Consider the following 19232-nt stretch of genomic DNA (forward strand, 5'->3'; position numbering starts at 1 on the left):
GGCCTCCACATGCATGTATACGTGTGTCTCCTAACATACTTGTGGCAATACATAAATATGTTACAGAGTTTCCTGCCCGGTTCCAAAGCTGCCCTGGAGCCCCCAAATAAACACACAAGACTTATATTTATATTAATTATAAACTGTTGGCCGTTGGCTTGGACTTCCTATTGCCTAGCTTTGTCTTAATTATTAACCCATTTCTATCAATCTATGTATTGCCATGAGGCTGTGGCTTACCCAGTAATGCACAGCATGGTGTTACTCCTCTGGCAGCCTACATAGTAACTGACTCTTGCAACGTTTCCCAGAATCCTCCTCATCTCCTAGTTCCACCTTTCTTGCTGCCCTATTGGCCAACAGTGTTTTATTCATCAACCAATAAGATAAACATATACAGAAGACCATTCCCCATCAATACATAAATGATATTGTTTAACAAACTTGAGAATACCTCCTTAAATAAGTATGTTGTGGGTTTACAAGCTTGTGATACCTTGCCCAGTGCTGACATGTTATTTACTGACTATAAATAGTTTATGTCCAAGGCTGTAAGATTTATTTTTGGGGAGAAGAGTTTCACTTTTTTTCATTGTTTCTGCAAGTCACAAGCCTCTGTGTGGAAACAGCAAGCAAAATGTGTCCCAGTTTAGTAAGTGTTTTGCCAGTTAGGTACGTTAAAGTATTCACTCCCTAATTGGAATGTGTGATGTGGGCCTGTGGGCCTTGACTGCCCAGAGTTTGAGCTAAATTGAGGTACTCTTGAGGCCAAGCATTAGAGAACAAGAAAATTGGGGTGAAGCTAAGTGAGAGCCTGTTTTCTGGGGTGTAGCAGGAAGTAGCTGTACCTTGAGCAGCTTTCTGGAGTCTGTTCTCTTCTACCATGTAGATTCTGGAGATCAGACTCTGGTCACTAGGATTGGTGGCAAACACCTTTACTCACTGAGGATCCTCTGGCTCTCTGCCTCTTTTGACTCCTTGGCATTGGTTCTGAGGCTGTGATTGGAGAAGCTACAAGTTGTTGGCAGACAGCGCAGCAGCTGGTGACTTGACCCCAGCAATGCAGTTACACAAGTCACCAAGATCAGGATGGGAATGTGCTGTTGGCATAGCCAGTTGTGTTTGGATCTTCTGAGAGTCAAGGCTGGGGATACAGCTTAGTGCTGGCACACATGCTTATGAGCATGAGGGACCAGTCCCAGTATCCCACTCTGCCACCTGTTCTATATCCCAGACCCCCAAATAAAAAAAAGTTAAAAGAGACGGGTGTTTGTTTAAAATTCAAAAAGTGACTTTGAACCACATCTCTGAATGAGAGTCTGGGACAGTGTCTGCATTTACTCTTCTCTTTTAGAAGAAATGATAGCCTAAGCCAGTTTTCCCCAAACTCTCAAGTGACTTTTTGTTTTGTTTTGTTTGTTTGTTTTTTGGTTTTTATTTTTGTTTGTTTGTTTTTGTTGTTTTGGTTTTGGTTTTTCAAGATTGGGTTTCTTGGCCGGGCGTTTGTGGCGCACGCCTTTAATCCCAGCACTCTGGAGGCAGAGGCAGGCGGATCTCTGTGAGTTCGAGGCCAGCCTGGTCTACAGAGCAAGTGCCAGGATAGGCTCCAAAGCTACACAGAGAAACCCTGTCTCGAAAAACCAAAAAAAAAAAAAAAAAGACGGAGTTTCTCTGTGGCTTTGGAGGCTGTCCTGAAACTAGCTCTTGTAGACCAGGCTGGTCTCAAACTCACAGAGATCCGCCTGCCTCTGCCTTCTGATTACTGGGATTAAAGGCATATGCCACCACTGCCCGGCTCTCAGTGACTTTTCATAATGCCAGTTTTCACTTCCTCATAGGATGAAGATGAGGACACTGAACCTGAAAGGAAAGCTGACCTGGATCGGACTAGCCAGATGGCTCACCCCATCGCTGAGCGTCTAGACATCCTGCTCTCCTTGCTTCTGTCCTATATTGAGGATGTCTGCCGTGTAGATGGTAACAACCAGAGTAACCTAGATAGTTGGCCAGTATCTTGAGAATGAGATAAGAAAGGGTCAGACAGATCAACTTCCATGGCAGTGTCACACAGCTTGAAAATGGGGGAAATGGGATTAAGATTCCAGTATTTAACTTCAAAGATGGTTGTGTTTTCACTGATGTGTAATAGAGGGTAATAGATGGAATCTGACCAGCTTTAGAAGAGGTCCCTTGTGTTTGAGATGCTCAAGAAGTTTAAGAATGGTGGTGGCATACGCCTTTAATCCCAGCACTGGGAGGCAGAGGCAGGAGGATCTCTGTGAGTTCGAAGCCAGCCTGGTCTCCAGAGCGAGTGCCAGGATAGGCTCCAAATCTAAACCAAAAAAACAAAAAGAATGGTGTGTTGACCACCTGTATAGTTCCTTGAGAAGCCCTTGCTGGATGCCTTCATTATACCCCGTGTTGAGACTTTTTAACATCACTGAGCAAACTAATCCTCAAGAAACAGCCTAGAGCTTGCATTTCCATGCACTTTGCTGTGGTTTAAGAATGAGTTTACTCCAAAGCCACAGAGAAACCCTGTCTCGAAAAACCAAAAAAAAAAAAAAAAAAGAATGAGTTTATTAGCTGGACATAGTAGCACATGCCTTTAATCCCAGCACTTGGGAGGCAGAGGCAGGTGGATCTCTGAGTTTGAGACCAGCCTGGTCTATAGAACAAGTCTCAGGATAGGTAGGTATACATACAGAAGCTCTGTCTGGAAATAAACAAAATAAAATAATGAGTTTATTCAGTATAGATTTGGAAGTGTGGCATAGTGGTGCTCGTCTGTAATCCCAGAATGTGGGAGGTAGAGGCAGGAAGAGCATGAGTTCAAGATCAGCCTTTACTGCATAATGAATTACAGTTGTCTTGAAAAACAAAAAGAAATGCTGAGTGGTGGTGGTGCACGCCTTTAATCCCAGCACTTGGAAGGCAGAGGCAAGTGGATCTCTTGAGTTCTAGGCCAGCCGGGTCTACAGAGTGAGTTCTAGGACAGCCAGGGCTGTTTCACTGAAACCCTGACTTGAACAACAGTCCCCCACCCCCACCTCTGCCCCCCAAATAGGAAAGATCATTTTTGTTGCTTCACAGCAGTGTGTGATGTACAGGCTTGTTTGCTTATCACTACGGGATTATACCGAATAAAACAGCCTGGAGCCATTGAGATGACTCTGACTGCAGCCCAGCCTAAGTGATCCTAGGACCCTTGTCCAGAAGGTGTATACATACAGAAAGTAAAGCCATTTGTTTAAATACTGTTGTAACCATAGCTTAATGGATAATTTGGGGGTGTTACTTTTGTTTGGGTTTCCCCCCTCAGTGTCATGAATGTTCAGCTCTGGCCCAAATGCTGAATCTGTTTCTCCCCCTCCAAGTTTCTCTGGTTTCTCTGTGACTTTGGAGACTGGCTTTAATCCAGAGTGCTGTGATTAAAGGCGTGCGCCACCACTGCCCGGCTCAAATGCTGATTCTCAATAGTATAGTGTTCCTTTTAAAATACATATTTATGGCCAGGCTCAGCACTGTGGAGGCAGAGGCAGGAGGATCTCTGTGAGTTCAAGTCCAGGCCAGCCTGGTCTACAGAGTGAGTTCCAGGACAACTAGGGCTGTTACACAGAGAAACCCTGTCTTGAAAAAAAAAAAAAACCCTAAAAATGTATTTATGAAATTAAAGTTTGAATTTTCTCTGTAGGTAAGATTGATAACAATAAAACAAAGGATTTATACCGTGACCTGATATCCATCTTTGACAAACTCCTGTTGCCCACACATGCTTCCTGCCATGTACAGTTCTTCATGTTTTTCCTTTGCAGCTTCAAATTGGTAAGTAAAATGGCATGGCCGTAGTGAGAGTGAGTGAGTGAGTGAGTGAGTGAGTGAGTGAGTGAGTGAGTGAATGTGTGATTTATAGGGTCTCATCTAATCCTGGCTAGCCTGGAGTACAGAAATCTGAGTGCCTTTACCTCCCAAGTGCTGGGATTAGAGACATGTACCACCGTGCCCAGCTAAAAGTTTATTATTTTTTTAAAATTGTGAGTACCTATGCATGTTCGTGTGTGGGTATGTGTGAGTACCTGTGACCATAGCATTTAGAAGAGGGCCCCAGTACCTATGCATGTTCGTGTGTGGGTATGTGTGAGTACCTGTGACCATAGCATTTAGAAGAGGGCCCCACGCCAGGCAGTGGTGGTTCACACCTATGTGGATCTCTGAATTGGAGGCCAGCCTGGTCTACAGAATGAGTTCTAGGATAGCCAGAGCTACACAGAAACTCTGCCCAAAAAAACATTTAAAAAAAAAAAAAAAAGCCTCAGATTCCCTGCAGGTGAACTTCCGTATTTTTGTTTGTTTGTTTTGTTTGTTTGTTTGTTTGTGGAGCAGTATGTGCTCCTAATCCCCAGCCTGTTTCTTTAGCCTCTTTTATTACTTTATCCCACAATTTTCCCCTTAAAAACTGGAGTAGCATCAAGTACTGTACAGATACATTGAAGGTGGTATTCTGCCTTTGGTCACTAGATGGTGCCCTTTTCCTTCCTTCTGGTGGTACCGAGAGTCACACCCAGCTCTTACAAGGGAAACAAACTCTACCAACTGGGCTATCCCTGGCCTGCAGACCCCAGAGATATTTGTGGGGCTTTTTGTTTGTTTGTTTTTCCAAGGCAGAGTTTCTTTGTGTAGCCCTGACTGTCTTGAGACTTGCTCTGTAGACCAGTCTGTCCTTGAACTCAGAAATCCAGCTGCTTCTGCCTCCGGAGTGCTAGTATTAAAGACTTTTTGATTTCATGATGTTCCATTACTGTTAGTGCCTTTCCTATCACTGTGCAGTTCAGAAAGTCTTCTCCTGTGCCAATAAGTTCAAGACTATACCCTACTTTCTCTTTTATCAGATTCAAAGTAGCTGTCCTTATGTTAAGGTCCTTGATTCATTTGTAGTTGAGTTTTGTGCAGGGCAATTAATATGAATCTGTTTGCATTCTTCTACATGTAGCCATCCAGTTTGACTTGACTAGTACAATTTGTTGAAGATACTTTTTTCCAATGTATATTTTGGGCTTCTTTGTCAGTCGGTGTGTGAGTTTTTATCTGGATCTTCAGTTTTATTCCAGTGATAAACATTTCTGTTTGTGTGCCATTACCATGCAGTTTTGATTACTATAACTCTGTAGGACCATCTGAGATTGGGGATGGTGACACCTCCAGCACTTCTTTTATTATTCAGGATCACTTTAGCTCTTCTGCATAACCAGTCTTTTTCTGTACCACCAGCTCCCAAATTAATGACATGGAGACTTATTATTATGAAAGCTTGGCTTAGCTTAAGCTTATTTTTAACTAGCTCTTATAACTTAAATTAACCCATTTCTGTTAATCTGCATTTTGTCACATATTGCCCTTCCTGCTTCTTCTGTGTCTCCTTCTGTGCCTAGATTCCTCCTCTTCCTTTCTCTCCCCCAAATCCCGTTTATACCTCATGCCTAGCATCACCCATTCAGCTCTTTATTACACCATTACACCAATCACACAGTGTGCAAATATTTCACAACAACCCTGCTTTTTGTAGAGTGGCTATTTTCACTATAGTAATCATACTGATCCATGAGCATGGGAGATCTTTCCATCTTCTGGTAATTTCTTCAGTGTGCAAAGCTTTTTTTATGTAAGTCTTTCAGTTGCTTAGTTAGACTTAACCCAAGATTTTTTTTTTTTTTTCTCTTTCTGTAATTAAAGGTTTGCACTACACCACCTGGCCTTTTTTTTTTTTTTCTACTACTTTCATGTCTTGAACTGTTTTAATTATTTTATTCCACTGTTTGTGTTTTCACAGACTTCGTTAAGGGATTTATTCATGTCTTTAAGGTTCTTGAACATATTCATAATTGCTGTTTTCAAGTTTTTGTCTTGTGCTTCAGCTGTGTTGCATTTCTCAGGGTCTACCCTAGCAGGGCTACTGGGTTCTGGTGGAGGCGTATTGTCTTGACTGTTAATATTTGTGTTTTACAATGGTGTTTAGCCATCCAGGGTTTGGGATTGATTGAGGAGATTCTTGGTGTTTATATCTGGTCTGGTCTTTGTTGAGTGGGTATTCCATTCCTTGGTTGCTATTGTCCTCTCTGGATCTTAAGGTAGTGATGGCTGTGGGTTGCCTTGTAGTAAGTGCTTCTGGAGGTGGGTGGGTGGGTGGCAGAAAGGAAGGAATAGAGATAGGCTAGGAGAAAAGGCTGAGGGACCTTCAGGAAAGATCTAAGGTGATCCTGTTCACACCTAGAGGTGTGGGGTCCACAGGGAGTTGGAGATATGGTGGGATCAGGGGATCGAAGAAGTAGGGTACATTAAGTTACAAAATTGAAGAGAGACAGAGATGAAAGGGCTAGGTATACCCTGTGTATGGATTCAGAGTTGGAGGTAGAGGGGCTCCTGCAAGCAGGTTGTCACTGAGAGATCTTAATGGAGAGATCTTAATGTGACTCACCTATCCTTTCAGGTATGGCCTCTGGGGGCCTTTGGGATAGAAAGTATTTCTAGGTGTGGGGGCTGACACAAAGGGATGAGGATGGGTTAGAAGGGGGTGGTGTGCTGAGAAGGTCCATAGGGAGAAGGAAAGGTGCATGCATGCCAAGGCATGGCTGGAGTCCCGGAGGAATAGAGATGGAGGGAGGAGAGGCTGTAGCCGGCTGCTACAGGGCTGGGGATGAGCCTGGAGAGACTGTAGTGGGTGACAAAGAGAATGGAAATAGCCTACCTGAGTCCTAGCCCCATGTGGTTCACTGGGTTCCCAGTTATCAGTGTTTCTAGGTAACAGTGTCTAACACAAAGGGATGAGGGGTGATAGGAGAGCTGGGTCTACTAGGGTTTTGCTTTTAAATAAGAACTGTGACCTCTCTATTCCTTATTTAGCAGTATAATTGCATTGTTAGGTAATGCCTTCAGGGTGCTGAAAGCCAGAATAATTTCAGCATTAGACATATCAAGCCAGCAGCCTCTTGTTACAGGGATTTGCAGAAGCATTTTTGGAACATCTTTGGAAAAAGTTGCAGGATCCAAATAACCCCGCCATCATCAGGCAAGCTGCTGCGAATTACATTGGGAGCTTTTTGGCAAGAGCTAAATTTATTCCTCTTATGTAAGTAACCTAATTTTCCAAATGCTTTTTTTAATGTTTTGCTGTAGGGAGATTATAATATTGTCTCAAGTCAAAGAAATAGGTCTTATTTTTTTTATCTGTCTTTGTAAAGCCAGGGGGGGAATCTGTTGACTATAATGCAAGGTGCTTTTATTTCTAAGAAGTGGTTTGAGAAGGACAGGTCTCTATTTGGATAATAGGTACATGAGGCATCTGTTTGTGTTTTGAACCTGAAAGCCTGTCTCTGTTCATGGGTAGCACCGTGTTGTATATTGCTTGATATTTTTTTGTAGGTTTGTTGTTTTTCATTTGCCTTCCAAATTAATTGTGTCTGTTTGGTCTAAACAAAACCCTTTTTAAAGAAATTAGGATGGGATGGAGCTCAGTGGTAAAGCACATTCGACACTTGCAAAGCCCTGGGTCCCACCCCCAGCATTAAGACTCAGGAGACTGGTTTCTTCAGGGACTCCACAAGAGACTGGCACAGATGCTGCTAAGCCATCCCCCAATCAGCTTAGTCTTGTGGTTCCAGTTTCTGAGTCCAGATGGGAAGAAGCATGATCCTTAGCCACAGCACTGTCTGGCTGGGAGCTAAGCCAGGAAGTCTTGGCTGAGTTGGAGCTCAGCTCCATCCCTGAAAGTATTTTTGTCTTTTGTTTTGTTCCATTTTGTTTTTTGAGTCTTGCTCTGGAACCCAGGCTGGCCTCAGCTCCTACCTCCTTCAGTCTTCTAAGGTGGGGAATTACAGGCCTGTGCTCCTGGGCCTCGCTCCTTGGGACATCCCTAAGGCCTCTTGCTCTGCCCAAGTAAGCTCTGCCTCACTGAATTGGAAGGCATTCTTTAGTCCCAGTACTGGGAAAGCAGAGGTAGAGGCTCTCTGTGAGTTCAGGGTCAGTCTGGTCTGCAGAATGAGTTCCAGGACAGTCAATGCTACACAGAGAAACACTGTCTAAAGAAAAAAAAACAAAAACCAAAAAAAAAAAACTGAAAACAATAAACAATTGGAAGGCTTCCCACCTTCTGTCCTTTTCCTTCTGTTTCTCTGCCGATGGGTAAGGTTTTTGGTGCTGGGATGGAACTCAGGACCTCATGTTTGTGAAGCAATTGCTTACCACTGTGCCTGTGGGTCGTAGTTGAGCCTTATATAATGGATAGTGAAAGACAGGTGTGTGTTTCTGTCTCTAGCTTTCTGATGAATCCAGTAACACTGACTTTTCTTCTCTTTGCAGCACCGTAAAGTCATGCCTGGATCTTTTGGTTAACTGGTTGCACATGTATCTTAATAACCAGGATTCAGGAACAAAGGCTTTTTGTGATGTTGCACTCCATGGACCATTTTATTCAGCCTGCCAAGCTGTGTTCTACACTTTCGTTTTTAGACACAAGCAGATTTTGAGTGGAAACTTGAAGGAAGGTCAGTAATGTGGGTTCAGGCTGGGTTTTCTTACTGTCCTTGGACTGTCAGTGCTGTACTGCTTGCTTTGGGTTGATGTTTACTTTTAAATGTGTGAGGGGCTTGATGAGGGTTTGCTGCCACAAGTGCAGCTGTGGCACCATGGCCTGCAAAGGAGCCCATCGTAGACAGGGGCAAGACTCTGCAAAGGAGGCCATTGTAGACAGGGGCAAGACTCTGCAAAGGAGGCCATTGTAGACAGGGGCAAGACTCTGCAAAGGAGGGGGCAATCATAGACAGGGGAAAGACTATACAAAGGAGGCAATCGTAGACAGGGGTAAGACTGGGTTCACTTCAAAAACGAGCAACTTCTATTTTCCCCCACTGCTATTCATGTATTGTTTAGCCAGCTACTAGAGAAACCACTGCAAAGGAGTCAGAGCAAAGGCTATCTCTGATCCCCTCATTAGAGTTATTCCTTCTTCGCTTCTCTGCCCTTGTGGCCTTGTTTTGCCCCAGAAGGACATTCCTCATAGTTCAGTGGTTCTCAACCTTCCAACCTTTAACACGGTTCTTCATGCTGTGGTGATTCCCAACCATAAAATTATTTTTGTTTCTACTTTATAACTGTAATTTTGCTGCTGTTATGAATTGTAATGTAAATATCTGTGTTTTCGATGGTTTTTTTAGAGGGAAGGGTCCTTCAACCCCCAATGGGGTCACAATCACAGGTTGAGAACAAGTGTCTTAGGCTTTATCTCATGCCTGCAGTTTTCTGAAGTCAAGGGGCCATATTTGGGTCAGGGGTTGTGCCTGGAACCCAATAAGTGTACATACATACATACATACATACATACATACATACATACACACACACACACACACACACGCACACACACATACATTTGGGTCAGGGGTTGTGCCTGGAACCCAATAAGTGTACATACACACACACGCACGCACGCACGCACGCACGCACGCACGCACGCACGCACGCACGCACGCACGCACGCACGCACGCACGCACACACACACGCGCGCGCGCGCGCGCTGCATGCTGTGGAGGTCAGAGGACAACTTGCAGGAGGGAGTCAGTGCTCTTCTAATATGTGTATCCTGGGGATCAAACTTGGTTGCCAGATTTGGTGGCCAGCACCTTTATTTGATAAGCCATCTCACTAGCCTTAGGCTAGGAGTCTTTATTAGAGAGGAAATACCTTTTGCAGTCCAGCACATCTATTTCTTTTTAGAACTTATTTTATGTTTATGGGTATTTTACCTGCATGCATGTCTGTGTACCATGTACATGTAGTGACTTCAAAGGCCAGAACTGGATGTCAGATTTTTGTGACTAGTTTTCAACAGTTGTTAGCTACTATGTAGATACTGGGAACTAAACCCTGGTCCTTCCTCTGTAAGAGCAACAGAGATAGGCCACTCAGCCTCCACCATAACTATTTGTAAATTTTAAAATTGTTTTGAGTCATGTTCACACTTGGTAGCCCAAGCTACTTTGGAACTCCTATAGTCCTCTTGCCTTAGTCTCCCAAGGGCTGGGATCACAGGTGTGTGCCATACCTGACTTTGTTTATGTGATCATAAATAAATAAAATAAATAAGTGTCTACATATATATATTAAAATATATAACACATGTAACATCGTATATATTATTATTATGTGTTAGATTTATTAACATTTATTTTATGGAACACGTATGGGAGTTTTGCCTGCATGTATGTCTGTGCACCATGTGTGTGCCTGGTGCCATGGGTGTCAGAAGAGGGCATCAGATACCCTGGAACTGTAGCCACGTACAGTTGTGAGCTGAAGTATGGGTGCTTGAAATTGAGTCCAGATCCTCTGCAAAAACTATAAGTACTCTTAATTACTGGGCCATCTCTCCCACATAGCAAAAATTCCTAAGAAAACAAACATAAAATTGGTCTGTTGGCTGTAGAATAATAAATGTATCTGTATCTTGTTAAAAAAATTTTTTTTTGAGGTGATTCCACAATGGATCCTAGGTTAGCTTCAATTCATAACCCTGTACCCTGGCCTGGACTAGGATTCCATTGTAGGAGGGAATTCATTAGCTTCAAGAGACAGGTTTATATTACTATGGCTGATGGGGAGAGGGAGGAAATACAAACAACAATGAGCACCTGAGGATGGTGCTTGGCTGTGCAGTTATGACATGCAAGTTAGACTGAGTCTGTCGTTGCCTTTTGGGATTCAGCTTCTGTGGTCTCTGTCCTTTGTTATATTCAGTCTGCCCTGAGCTGTTAGGTACTGAGTCCAGCTTGTTATGTGTCATACTTGGTCAGTGTTCTGTTGCTGTGAAGAGACACCATGACCATAGAAAATCTTTTTAAGGGAAACATTTAATTGGAGCTGCTTAGTTTCAGAGGTTCAGTCCATTATCATCATGGCAGGAAGCATGGCAGCGTGCAGGCACACATGGTGCTGGAGATGGAGCTGAGAGTTCTACATCTTGATCCTCAGGCAGCAGGAGGCTCTGAGCCACACAAGGCAAAGCTTGAGCATATGAGACCTCAAAGCCTGCCCTCAGAGTGACACACTTCATCCAGCAAGGCCACATCTCCTAATACTACACTCCCTATGGGTCAAGCATGCAAGCATGAATCTGTGGGGTGTCATACCTATTCTAAGCATTACACCCTGTAACCCTTCATCTGCCAGGAGCTGTGGCTTCTTCAGAAAAGCTGCACCGAATGGCAGCAGTTGGGTTGAACTTCATTCCTGTGTTTCTACAAACAGCTTATAATGTCTTTATTTTGGGGTATGCTGGAGCTCAAGCCCATCCTAAGCACATGCTCTACCAGAGAGCCCATATTTTTTTTTTCTCAATTTTTCAAGACTGTAGCTTTGGAGGCTGTCTTGGAGCTCACTCTGTAGACCAGGCTAGCCTTGGAAACATAGAGATCCACCTGTTTCTGCCTCCAGAGTGCTGGGATTAAAGGTGTGCACTACTACCACCCTGCTAAATTTGTTTTTAAATGTTTAATAATTTGTGCTTTTAAAGATAATCTTAGAGCCCCCCCCTTTCTTTTTATCAAAGGTTTACGATATCTTCAGAGCCTAAACTTTGAGCGTGTTGTGCTGAGCCAGCTGAACCCTCTGAAGATCTGCCTACCATCAGTGGTTAATTTTTTTGCTGCTGTCACAAAGTAAGTCATTCGAGTTTCCTTTATGGACATTTAAAAAGTCAAGGGGGTGGGGGAGACTGTTGTGCTGACTGCCATGTGTGCTCCAGCATTGAGAGTAAATTCCAGTATATTTTTTGATATCAACACACACGAAGAAACCAGTAATGCTGTTCCTTGAAAGAATACTGTGCCGGGCGTAGGTGGCGCATGCCTTTAATCCCAGCACTCGGGAGGCAGAGGCAGGTGGATCTCTGTGAGTTCGAGGCCAGCCTGGTCTACAGAGCAAGTACCAGGATAGGCTCCAAAGCTACACAGAGAAACCCTGTCTCAAAAAACAAACAAACAAACAAAAAAGAATACTACATCTAGCCTTTCTATTCTTCAGCAACACTGGGAGTCAAGCCGACTTTTATCTAGAGTGGCCTAGGCAGTCTGAAATACTGTGTAGCACCTTCACGCTTGGTGCCAGTAGAGAGTGCCCGATCTCGTAAGACTGGAGTCTCAAACAGTTGTGAGCCACCATATGGATACTGGGAATCAAATCTGTGTCTTAGTGCTGAATCGCTGAGTCATTACCTATATTTGCTTTTAAATGGTATGGCTTAGGCTCTCATTCTTAAGTTATATTCACCAGCTCAAATTTAAAAAGTAATCACTTAGCAGTAGATATGCTTGAGGCCCTGGACTTTGCAAAAAAACAAACAAAAAGAAAACTGCTCATCCCTGTCATCTCAGTACTTGGGAGGCTAAGGGCAGAGAGTCAACCGTTTAAAGTCTGTCTCATCAAAGGTATGAATGGGGAAGAAGAGGAACATAGCTGGTGTGTGGTTCATGCCTGTAATCCTAATACTGGTGAGGCTGAGGTTGGAAGATTGCCAAGGCTACAGGATGAGATCCTGTCTCTCAAAACCAGTCAACTCTAGTCAAGTCCTTCATTACAATTCAGAACACGTCCACTGGATCTACTCTTGGTCCCCAATAAACAGTGAATCTTTTTTTTTTTTCCATGAATCCTAATTCCTTTTGAAAACAGAGAACATTTTCCTATTGTGCTGAGCCTTTCACCTTATAACGGTGCTAGCTTCTCATAATACCCATCAATCTCCACCTGATTCGATACTCTGTTTCCTTCCTCCTCAGCAGATATGCAAATACCAGGCTCAGAGTGCTGACCCTAAGTGGTCCTGTTTCTTGTCACCCTCCTTACACTCTGCACTGTCTGCATCACAGTACATCACGACCCACAGGGGTGACCCCAGCAGGGTTTTGCTTCATCTGTTTTGTCGTGTGTCCCACAGCAAGTACCAGCTTGTGTTCTGCTATACCATCATGGAGAGGAACAGTCGTCAGATGCTTCCTGTTATTCGAAGTACAGCTGGTGGAGACTCTGTGCAGACCTGCACCAACCCACTGGATACCTTTTTTCCCTTTGACCCTTGTGTGCTTAAGAGGTAGGTCCTCTCAGTTGTCTCTGAGACATACTTGCTCTTCCCAAGGCTGGGATTGTAGACAGAGTTTTGTCCAGCCTGGTCCCATGCCATTTGGTTCCAAATAAACACACTGAGGCTTATAATGATTATAAACTGTCAGTCACCAAGTGGATCAGAAACAAGTGGGCCTTGAAATATGAGAGATGGAAGATAAATTGCTCACCTGTGTGACTGGGGTTTCAGGACTCACAATTCCCTTGTCAGCAGTTGACCTCACTTCCTGCTCTGGGATGTAAGTCTGAGAATAGAGCTGAGGTATTGATTGGGATGTTTGGCTACATATTAATTTACTTTGGATTGCCATTCTTGTTGGCAGGTCAAAGAAGTTTATTGATCCTATTTATCAGATTTGGGAAGACATGAGTGCTGAAGAGCTACAAGAATTTAAGAAACCTACTAAAAAGGTAAATTTGTGATGGAGGCACTTGGTGAAAGTCTCATGTAGTTACAGACCACAGTAAACCTGGTCCAAGACCAGGTTATGTTTTTGGTAATAGAGAGGATTTGTGGAGTTCTGTTTTATTTATTTCTATCATGGGGGTTTCATGAAGGTCTGGGGCCCTCCCTTCCCCTCACTGAGTGCTGTTTGCCACCATACTAAGTAATTCTTCTTTTGTATATGTTTGTATGTGTGAGTGTGAGATCAGGTGTGTGCATGTGCGTGTAAACCAGAGGTCAGTCTTGGTGTTGGGCCTTAGGGGCTACCTTAGTTTATAAGATGGGGTCTTTGACTGACTTGAGTTTGCCAAGTAGCCTAGTCTGGCCAGGACAGGGAACCTGCCTGTCTCTGCCTTCTCAAGGCCGAGGTTTTACGTGTTCATTGTTTGTTTACTCATTGTTTATCCATTTATTTATTTACTTGCTTATTTAGGTGTTTTGAGGCAGAGTTTCTCTATGTAGGCCTAGTTATCCTGAAACTCCTAAACCAGGCTGTCCTCTAACTCAGATCTTCTTGCCTCTGCCTCTGCCTCCGCCTCCTGAGTGCTGGGATTAAAGGCATGTGTCACCATGCCTGGCTTTATTTTTACTGTTTGTTTGGGTCTTTGGGGGAACAGATTTCTTTGTGTAGCTCTGGGTGTCCAGGAACTCATTCTGAAGATGATGTTGGCCTTAAACTCAAAGAGATCCTCCTGCCTCTGCCTCCTGAGTGCTGGGATTAAAGGCATGTGCCACCACTGCCAGCATCTTACCTGACTTTTAAAACTATAAGTTCTGGGGAGTGAAGACAGACCCTTATGCTTATTTTCTTTTAAATTATCAGGTACTTTCTATAATAACTTTGGGAGGTAAAAAGTTGGTTGGAAATTAGCTTGCAGGCAGTAATGTGGCATAGTGGTAGAGTGCCTGACTAGCATGCTTGAGGCCCTGGGTTCCACCCCAGCACTGCAAAGCTAGGTGTGTCAGTTGACTCATGCCCATTGTCTTATGTACTTGGGAGGTTAAGGCCAGAAAGTCAAGAGTTTTAAGGCCTGTCTGCTTCATAGTGAGACTCTGTCTGGGAGTATACAATGGGGAGCTAAGAAAGAAAAAAAAGCTGAGAATAGCTGCACCTGTAATCCCAGTACTTGGGAGGATTGCTGTGGGGTTCACCACACCATGAGGAACTGTATTAAGGGATCGAGGCATCAGGAAGGTTGGGAACCACTGCTCCGGAGGAAATGAGTGATGTTGCTGTCTGTAGCGTCTGACCCGTACATTCAGCATCACAATGTACTCGTTGAGGTGGGAGCTTTCACTGGCTTGGGACATGCCATTTAGGCTAGACTTGGTGGCTGTTTCTGTTTCCCCAGTGCTGGGATTCTTTTTACTTTGGTTTTGGGCATGGGAGTCTGCTCCCTTTTTATTGACTGAGTTATTTCTCTGGCTCAGGAAAGGAATTAGTAAGCTTTTCATTTAAAAACCCAAAATCTAGGGGTTCTGGAGCGAAGGGTCATCACATCAGTTAAGAGCATTTACTTGGGCTCTTCCAGAGGACCTGGGTTCAATTCCCAGCACCCAAGTAGCAGCTCACAACCACCTATATATAACTCTAGTTCCAGAAGATCATACACACTCTTCTGATCTCCTCAGGCAAAATGCTCATATACATAAAATAAAATAAAAAAATATTAGGCCCAGGTATGGTGGTGTACACCTTTAATCCCAGCACCCAGAAGGATCTCTGTGTTTTCGGCCAGTCTGTTCTACAGAGGGAGTTACAGGACAGTCAGGAATAAATAGAAAAGTCTCAAAAGGCTGAAAAACAAAGAAATCGTGTGTGTTTGTACGTGTGTACACCAAGTCAAAGGACAACTTGTGGGGTTTGGTTCCTTCCTTTTACATGTTGGTCTAAACTCAGGTGGCCAGACTAGATGACAAGCACCTTTACCACCTCAGCAGCCCATGAAGACTTTTCAGACTGTACTGTGAGGTCCTCAACACTCTGTTCTTTACACAGGAGCCTGTGGAAGATGAAGACGATGACTTTTTGAAAGGTGAAGTGCCCCAGATGGATGCAGGAATTGGTCTTACCCCAAGTTCCTTTGACACCCACTTCCGAAGTCCTTCCAGTAGTGTGGGCTCCCCACCTGTACTGTACATGCCAGACCAGTCCCCACTCATCTCAAGGATCTGTGATTGAGCTCTGCTGTGCTCCCCAGAGCCCACAAGCCCCACCACTGGACCCCACATTGGACTAGTCTGTGCCTCTTACGTCCAGCTTCCATGGTGGACTTGGGCCAGTGTCTGAAGGGACCCAGGTTGTGTGTTTGCAGTTTGCTCGCTATGGACAGAAGGGAAGATTGAGTGTCATTTGTACTATTTCACAGTGAACATAGCAGTCAGTGCTGATGCTTGAGTGTTGGCTTAATGTGGGATAGTTACCTGCAGCCTCTTTGATGGAACTGCTGGATGCATACTAGTGTCAGCCATGCCCTAGCAGATGGCCTTTAACAGGTTTCTTTTTAGCAGAACGTCAGTCACGTGACTTTGTTGGTCCTGTTTTGGTAAGAAATCTTCCAGGATCAGTCGTGCTGTGAATACTCAGGACTAGATCCTGTGTACAGTGGCATAATGCTTTCCTTTTGACTAGAATTATATTTGTGATGTATGATAGAGGGAAATGCCAGGTAGGAGTGAAGTGCTGAGAGTTTGGGCTGGCTTCCCCGTGGAACACAAAGGACTGCAGAGGGGCAAAGAAGCCGGGAAGAAAGGGGATTCAGAAAAATAGGAAAAGGCGCTGGTGCAGGAGAGAGGATCTGACATGAACACAGGTGCATCACCTGTACCCCAGACTCATCAGGCGGCCTGGGTGTCTGAAAAGCAATTTAACAACTCACAAACATGGACTCAGTCTGGAGAGCCACTCTCATCATAAACAGCTGGTCCTGCTCCATAGCAGGTATGTGGAGAAGACTTCAGGTGTCCTTCCCTGGGATCCTTACATGTAAACTTTGTAATTGTAAAAATGGCCCTTTAGTATATTTAATTTTTTTTGCCACTTATATTTATTTAAAGGCAAGCAATATTTTCTTGGTCACAGTATTTTTTAATGGAATTTCTCTCAAGGTTTATTATATACTCTTATGTAATGACACTGATGCAGATACCCTCTGGATTTCAGTCTACCTGTTAATGCCTTTTTGGAACAATGAAATTTTTATTGCTTTAAAAAGCTTTCAATACAAGGCAGGCAGATCCTTGAGTTCCAGCCTTAGTGGAAAGTCACTAGGACACCTCAGGGTTCCTTTTTAACTGCCAACAAAGATGCAAAGAAATTGCATCCATAGATGCTGACAGGATGTGAGGTTTGGGAAGTATCTAGAATGTAGAATGTGTGTTCACAAATACTCCTCTTTGCAAAGGGGCTTGAGAAACAAATCCATTGTGAAAAATTAAAGAATGGTGTAGTTCACCTGGAGCTGTCTACTCATGTCAATGAGGGCTTTAATAAAGACCCCCACCATGTTCCCGTGAGTAGTGTGTTTGGATCTTAGCCTCCTGCTATATTAAAAAGGGTGGAATGGTTCAGAAACGAATGGGCAGTGGTTAGGATGTTCCTCATGGTTTGAACAAACCCAAGAAACACTTGAGAGAAATTCTGTGCTCTCTGAGCATATGGTACACCTATAATTTCAGCACTCAGGAGGCTGAAGCAGGAGTATTTTAAGTTAAAGCTAGATATAGATATGTTTTAAAACAGTTAAACATGTATGGAAGAAACTAGTGAAGTCTCCTTGGAAAAAAGAATAACTTTCTTTTTGGTACTGAGGATGCACTCCAGGGTCTTAAACAGGAGCCTCTCCTGAGGTGAGAAGAGTTGGCAAGCATTGCATGGTTTACAGCTGTATCCTTGGGATTGTCTGGGGACTGTAGGGCTCGAATGCTAAGCACACACTCTTCAGCTGCTTTCCTGCACACTTGCTCACGGGATGCATCATGCTTGCCCTCTGCACATTATAGTCACTGTGATCTGGTGCCTCGGCTCAGTCATGTCTCCGTGTCTGGCTTTCCATACCACACACGGGCTGTAAGCTGCAGCCAGTGCTTTGAGCTCATCCACTGCCTACTAAGTTTTTACAGAATGTTCTTTTAAAAACATTTTCACTGCTAGGGATTGATCCTCAAACCCTGCTACAAAAGTGTACTTCCACTGACCTAGCTTCCACACATAGAGTGCAGTTTAGCACTTTCTACCCATCCTTAAGTACTTAACTATTTCATTGTTCAGGAAACTTTCAAATTCCTGTCTTCACATTTGTATGAAACTCTGATCCAAAGCCATAATTAGGCTGGAGGTGGCTGTGGATGACAGCACTTGCTCCTTTAGCAGAAGACAAGCTCTGCCGACAGTCCCTACGTCAAGTGGCTCACAGCTGCCTGTAATGCCAGCTCCACGGATCTCCTAACATGTAAGTCCTAATAAAAACAAAAAAGCCATAATCTCAGTACTTATGAGGCAAAGACAGGACTGTCATGAACTCAAGATTAACCTAAGACTATACAGTGAATTCCAGGCCACTGGAGAGGGAGGACCTATGTTGTGACATTATTCTAGGAGCCAAGCAACTACTATTCTGGGGAGTTCAGCTGAGCCCCTTGCAAATGAATAATCCCAGGTTGGCTTTTTGACTATTTGCATTCTGCCACAGGGGTTGAAAGGGTGGTGAGATGCAGCTGTTCCCTGTACTAGGGGAGGGGTACCTCTTATTCCTTCTGGGTAAAGACTTTCCAGACACAGCTGGTTGTGTCTGGAACACACCCTCACCTAATGCTCTAAGGAAGCCCAAAAATCTCATTCATTTCCCAGAGTGAACTTTATGAAATAATGCTGGGGCCTTGGGTGTCCTGGTTGGTTTTCTATACAAACTTAGAACTGACACAAGCTAAAGTCATCTGGGATCTTCAATTGAGAAAATGCCTCTATCAGATGGCTTGCAGGCAAGTCTATAGGGCATTTTCTTGATTAATGGTTGAAGTAGACGGGCCCAGCTCACAGGGGCAGTACCACCCCTCGGCAGGGGGTCCTGAGTGCTATAAGGAAAGCAAGCTGCACAAGCCAAGGATCCCATGGCCTCAAGTACCTGGCCTGACTTCCCTTCATTAGACTACAACTCTAAACTCCTCCAATCTCAATGTATCAGACCTTTCAAACAATAGATTCCTAAGAAATGGGTGTTTCTCCAGTAATCTTCTGCTGGAAGTAGGAAAAGATGCCAACAAGAAAGGGAACTTGTCTCCAGGAGAGATTTTAGAATTCTAACAACTTGTCAGAGCACAGAATGAAAATTTCAGAAAATGATGGGTTGACACAAAAAGCAGGAATATGGGCGTTGAACACAGCAAGGTGTTGAATGGGAGGACCATTGGTGAGAAATAGAGGAGAAATAAAGAAGACAAAAGCAGTAATAGTTGGGACCCTGGAGTGCTTCCAGAAGCTGATTTATATGCCAAGCAAGTTTATTAAGTGACCCTAAAAATTCCACCAGGGAACTCCTACAACTAATAAATACCTTCAGTAAAGTAGCAGGATCAACTCAAAAAATCAGTAGCCCTCCAATATACAGATGATAAACGGGC

General features: G+C 43.9%; 1 protein-coding gene across 1 annotated transcript in view; it reads left to right on the forward strand.

Moving 5' to 3' along the window:
• Nucleotides 1-17129, forward strand: part of Rrn3 (RRN3 homolog, RNA polymerase I transcription factor) — a 31443-nt gene extending 14314 nt beyond the window's left edge. Inside the window, exons 11-18 of the mRNA XM_027387893.2 lie at nt 1839-1977; nt 3695-3825; nt 6993-7123; nt 8353-8537; nt 11598-11706; nt 12984-13136; nt 13492-13579; nt 15613-17129. Coding sequence (XP_027243694.1) covers nt 1839-1977; nt 3695-3825; nt 6993-7123; nt 8353-8537; nt 11598-11706; nt 12984-13136; nt 13492-13579; nt 15613-15795 — 1119 coding nt within the window. The 3' untranslated portion in view covers nt 15796-17129. The remainder of the gene's footprint in view (nt 1-1838; nt 1978-3694; nt 3826-6992; nt 7124-8352; nt 8538-11597; nt 11707-12983; nt 13137-13491; nt 13580-15612) is intronic.
• The last annotated feature ends 2103 nt before the right edge of the window (nt 17130-19232 follow it).

Source organism: Cricetulus griseus, assembly GCF_003668045.3.
Source record: "Cricetulus griseus strain 17A/GY chromosome 1 unlocalized genomic scaffold, alternate assembly CriGri-PICRH-1.0 chr1_1, whole genome shotgun sequence".
Taxonomy (NCBI): Eukaryota; Metazoa; Chordata; class Mammalia; order Rodentia; family Cricetidae; genus Cricetulus; species Cricetulus griseus.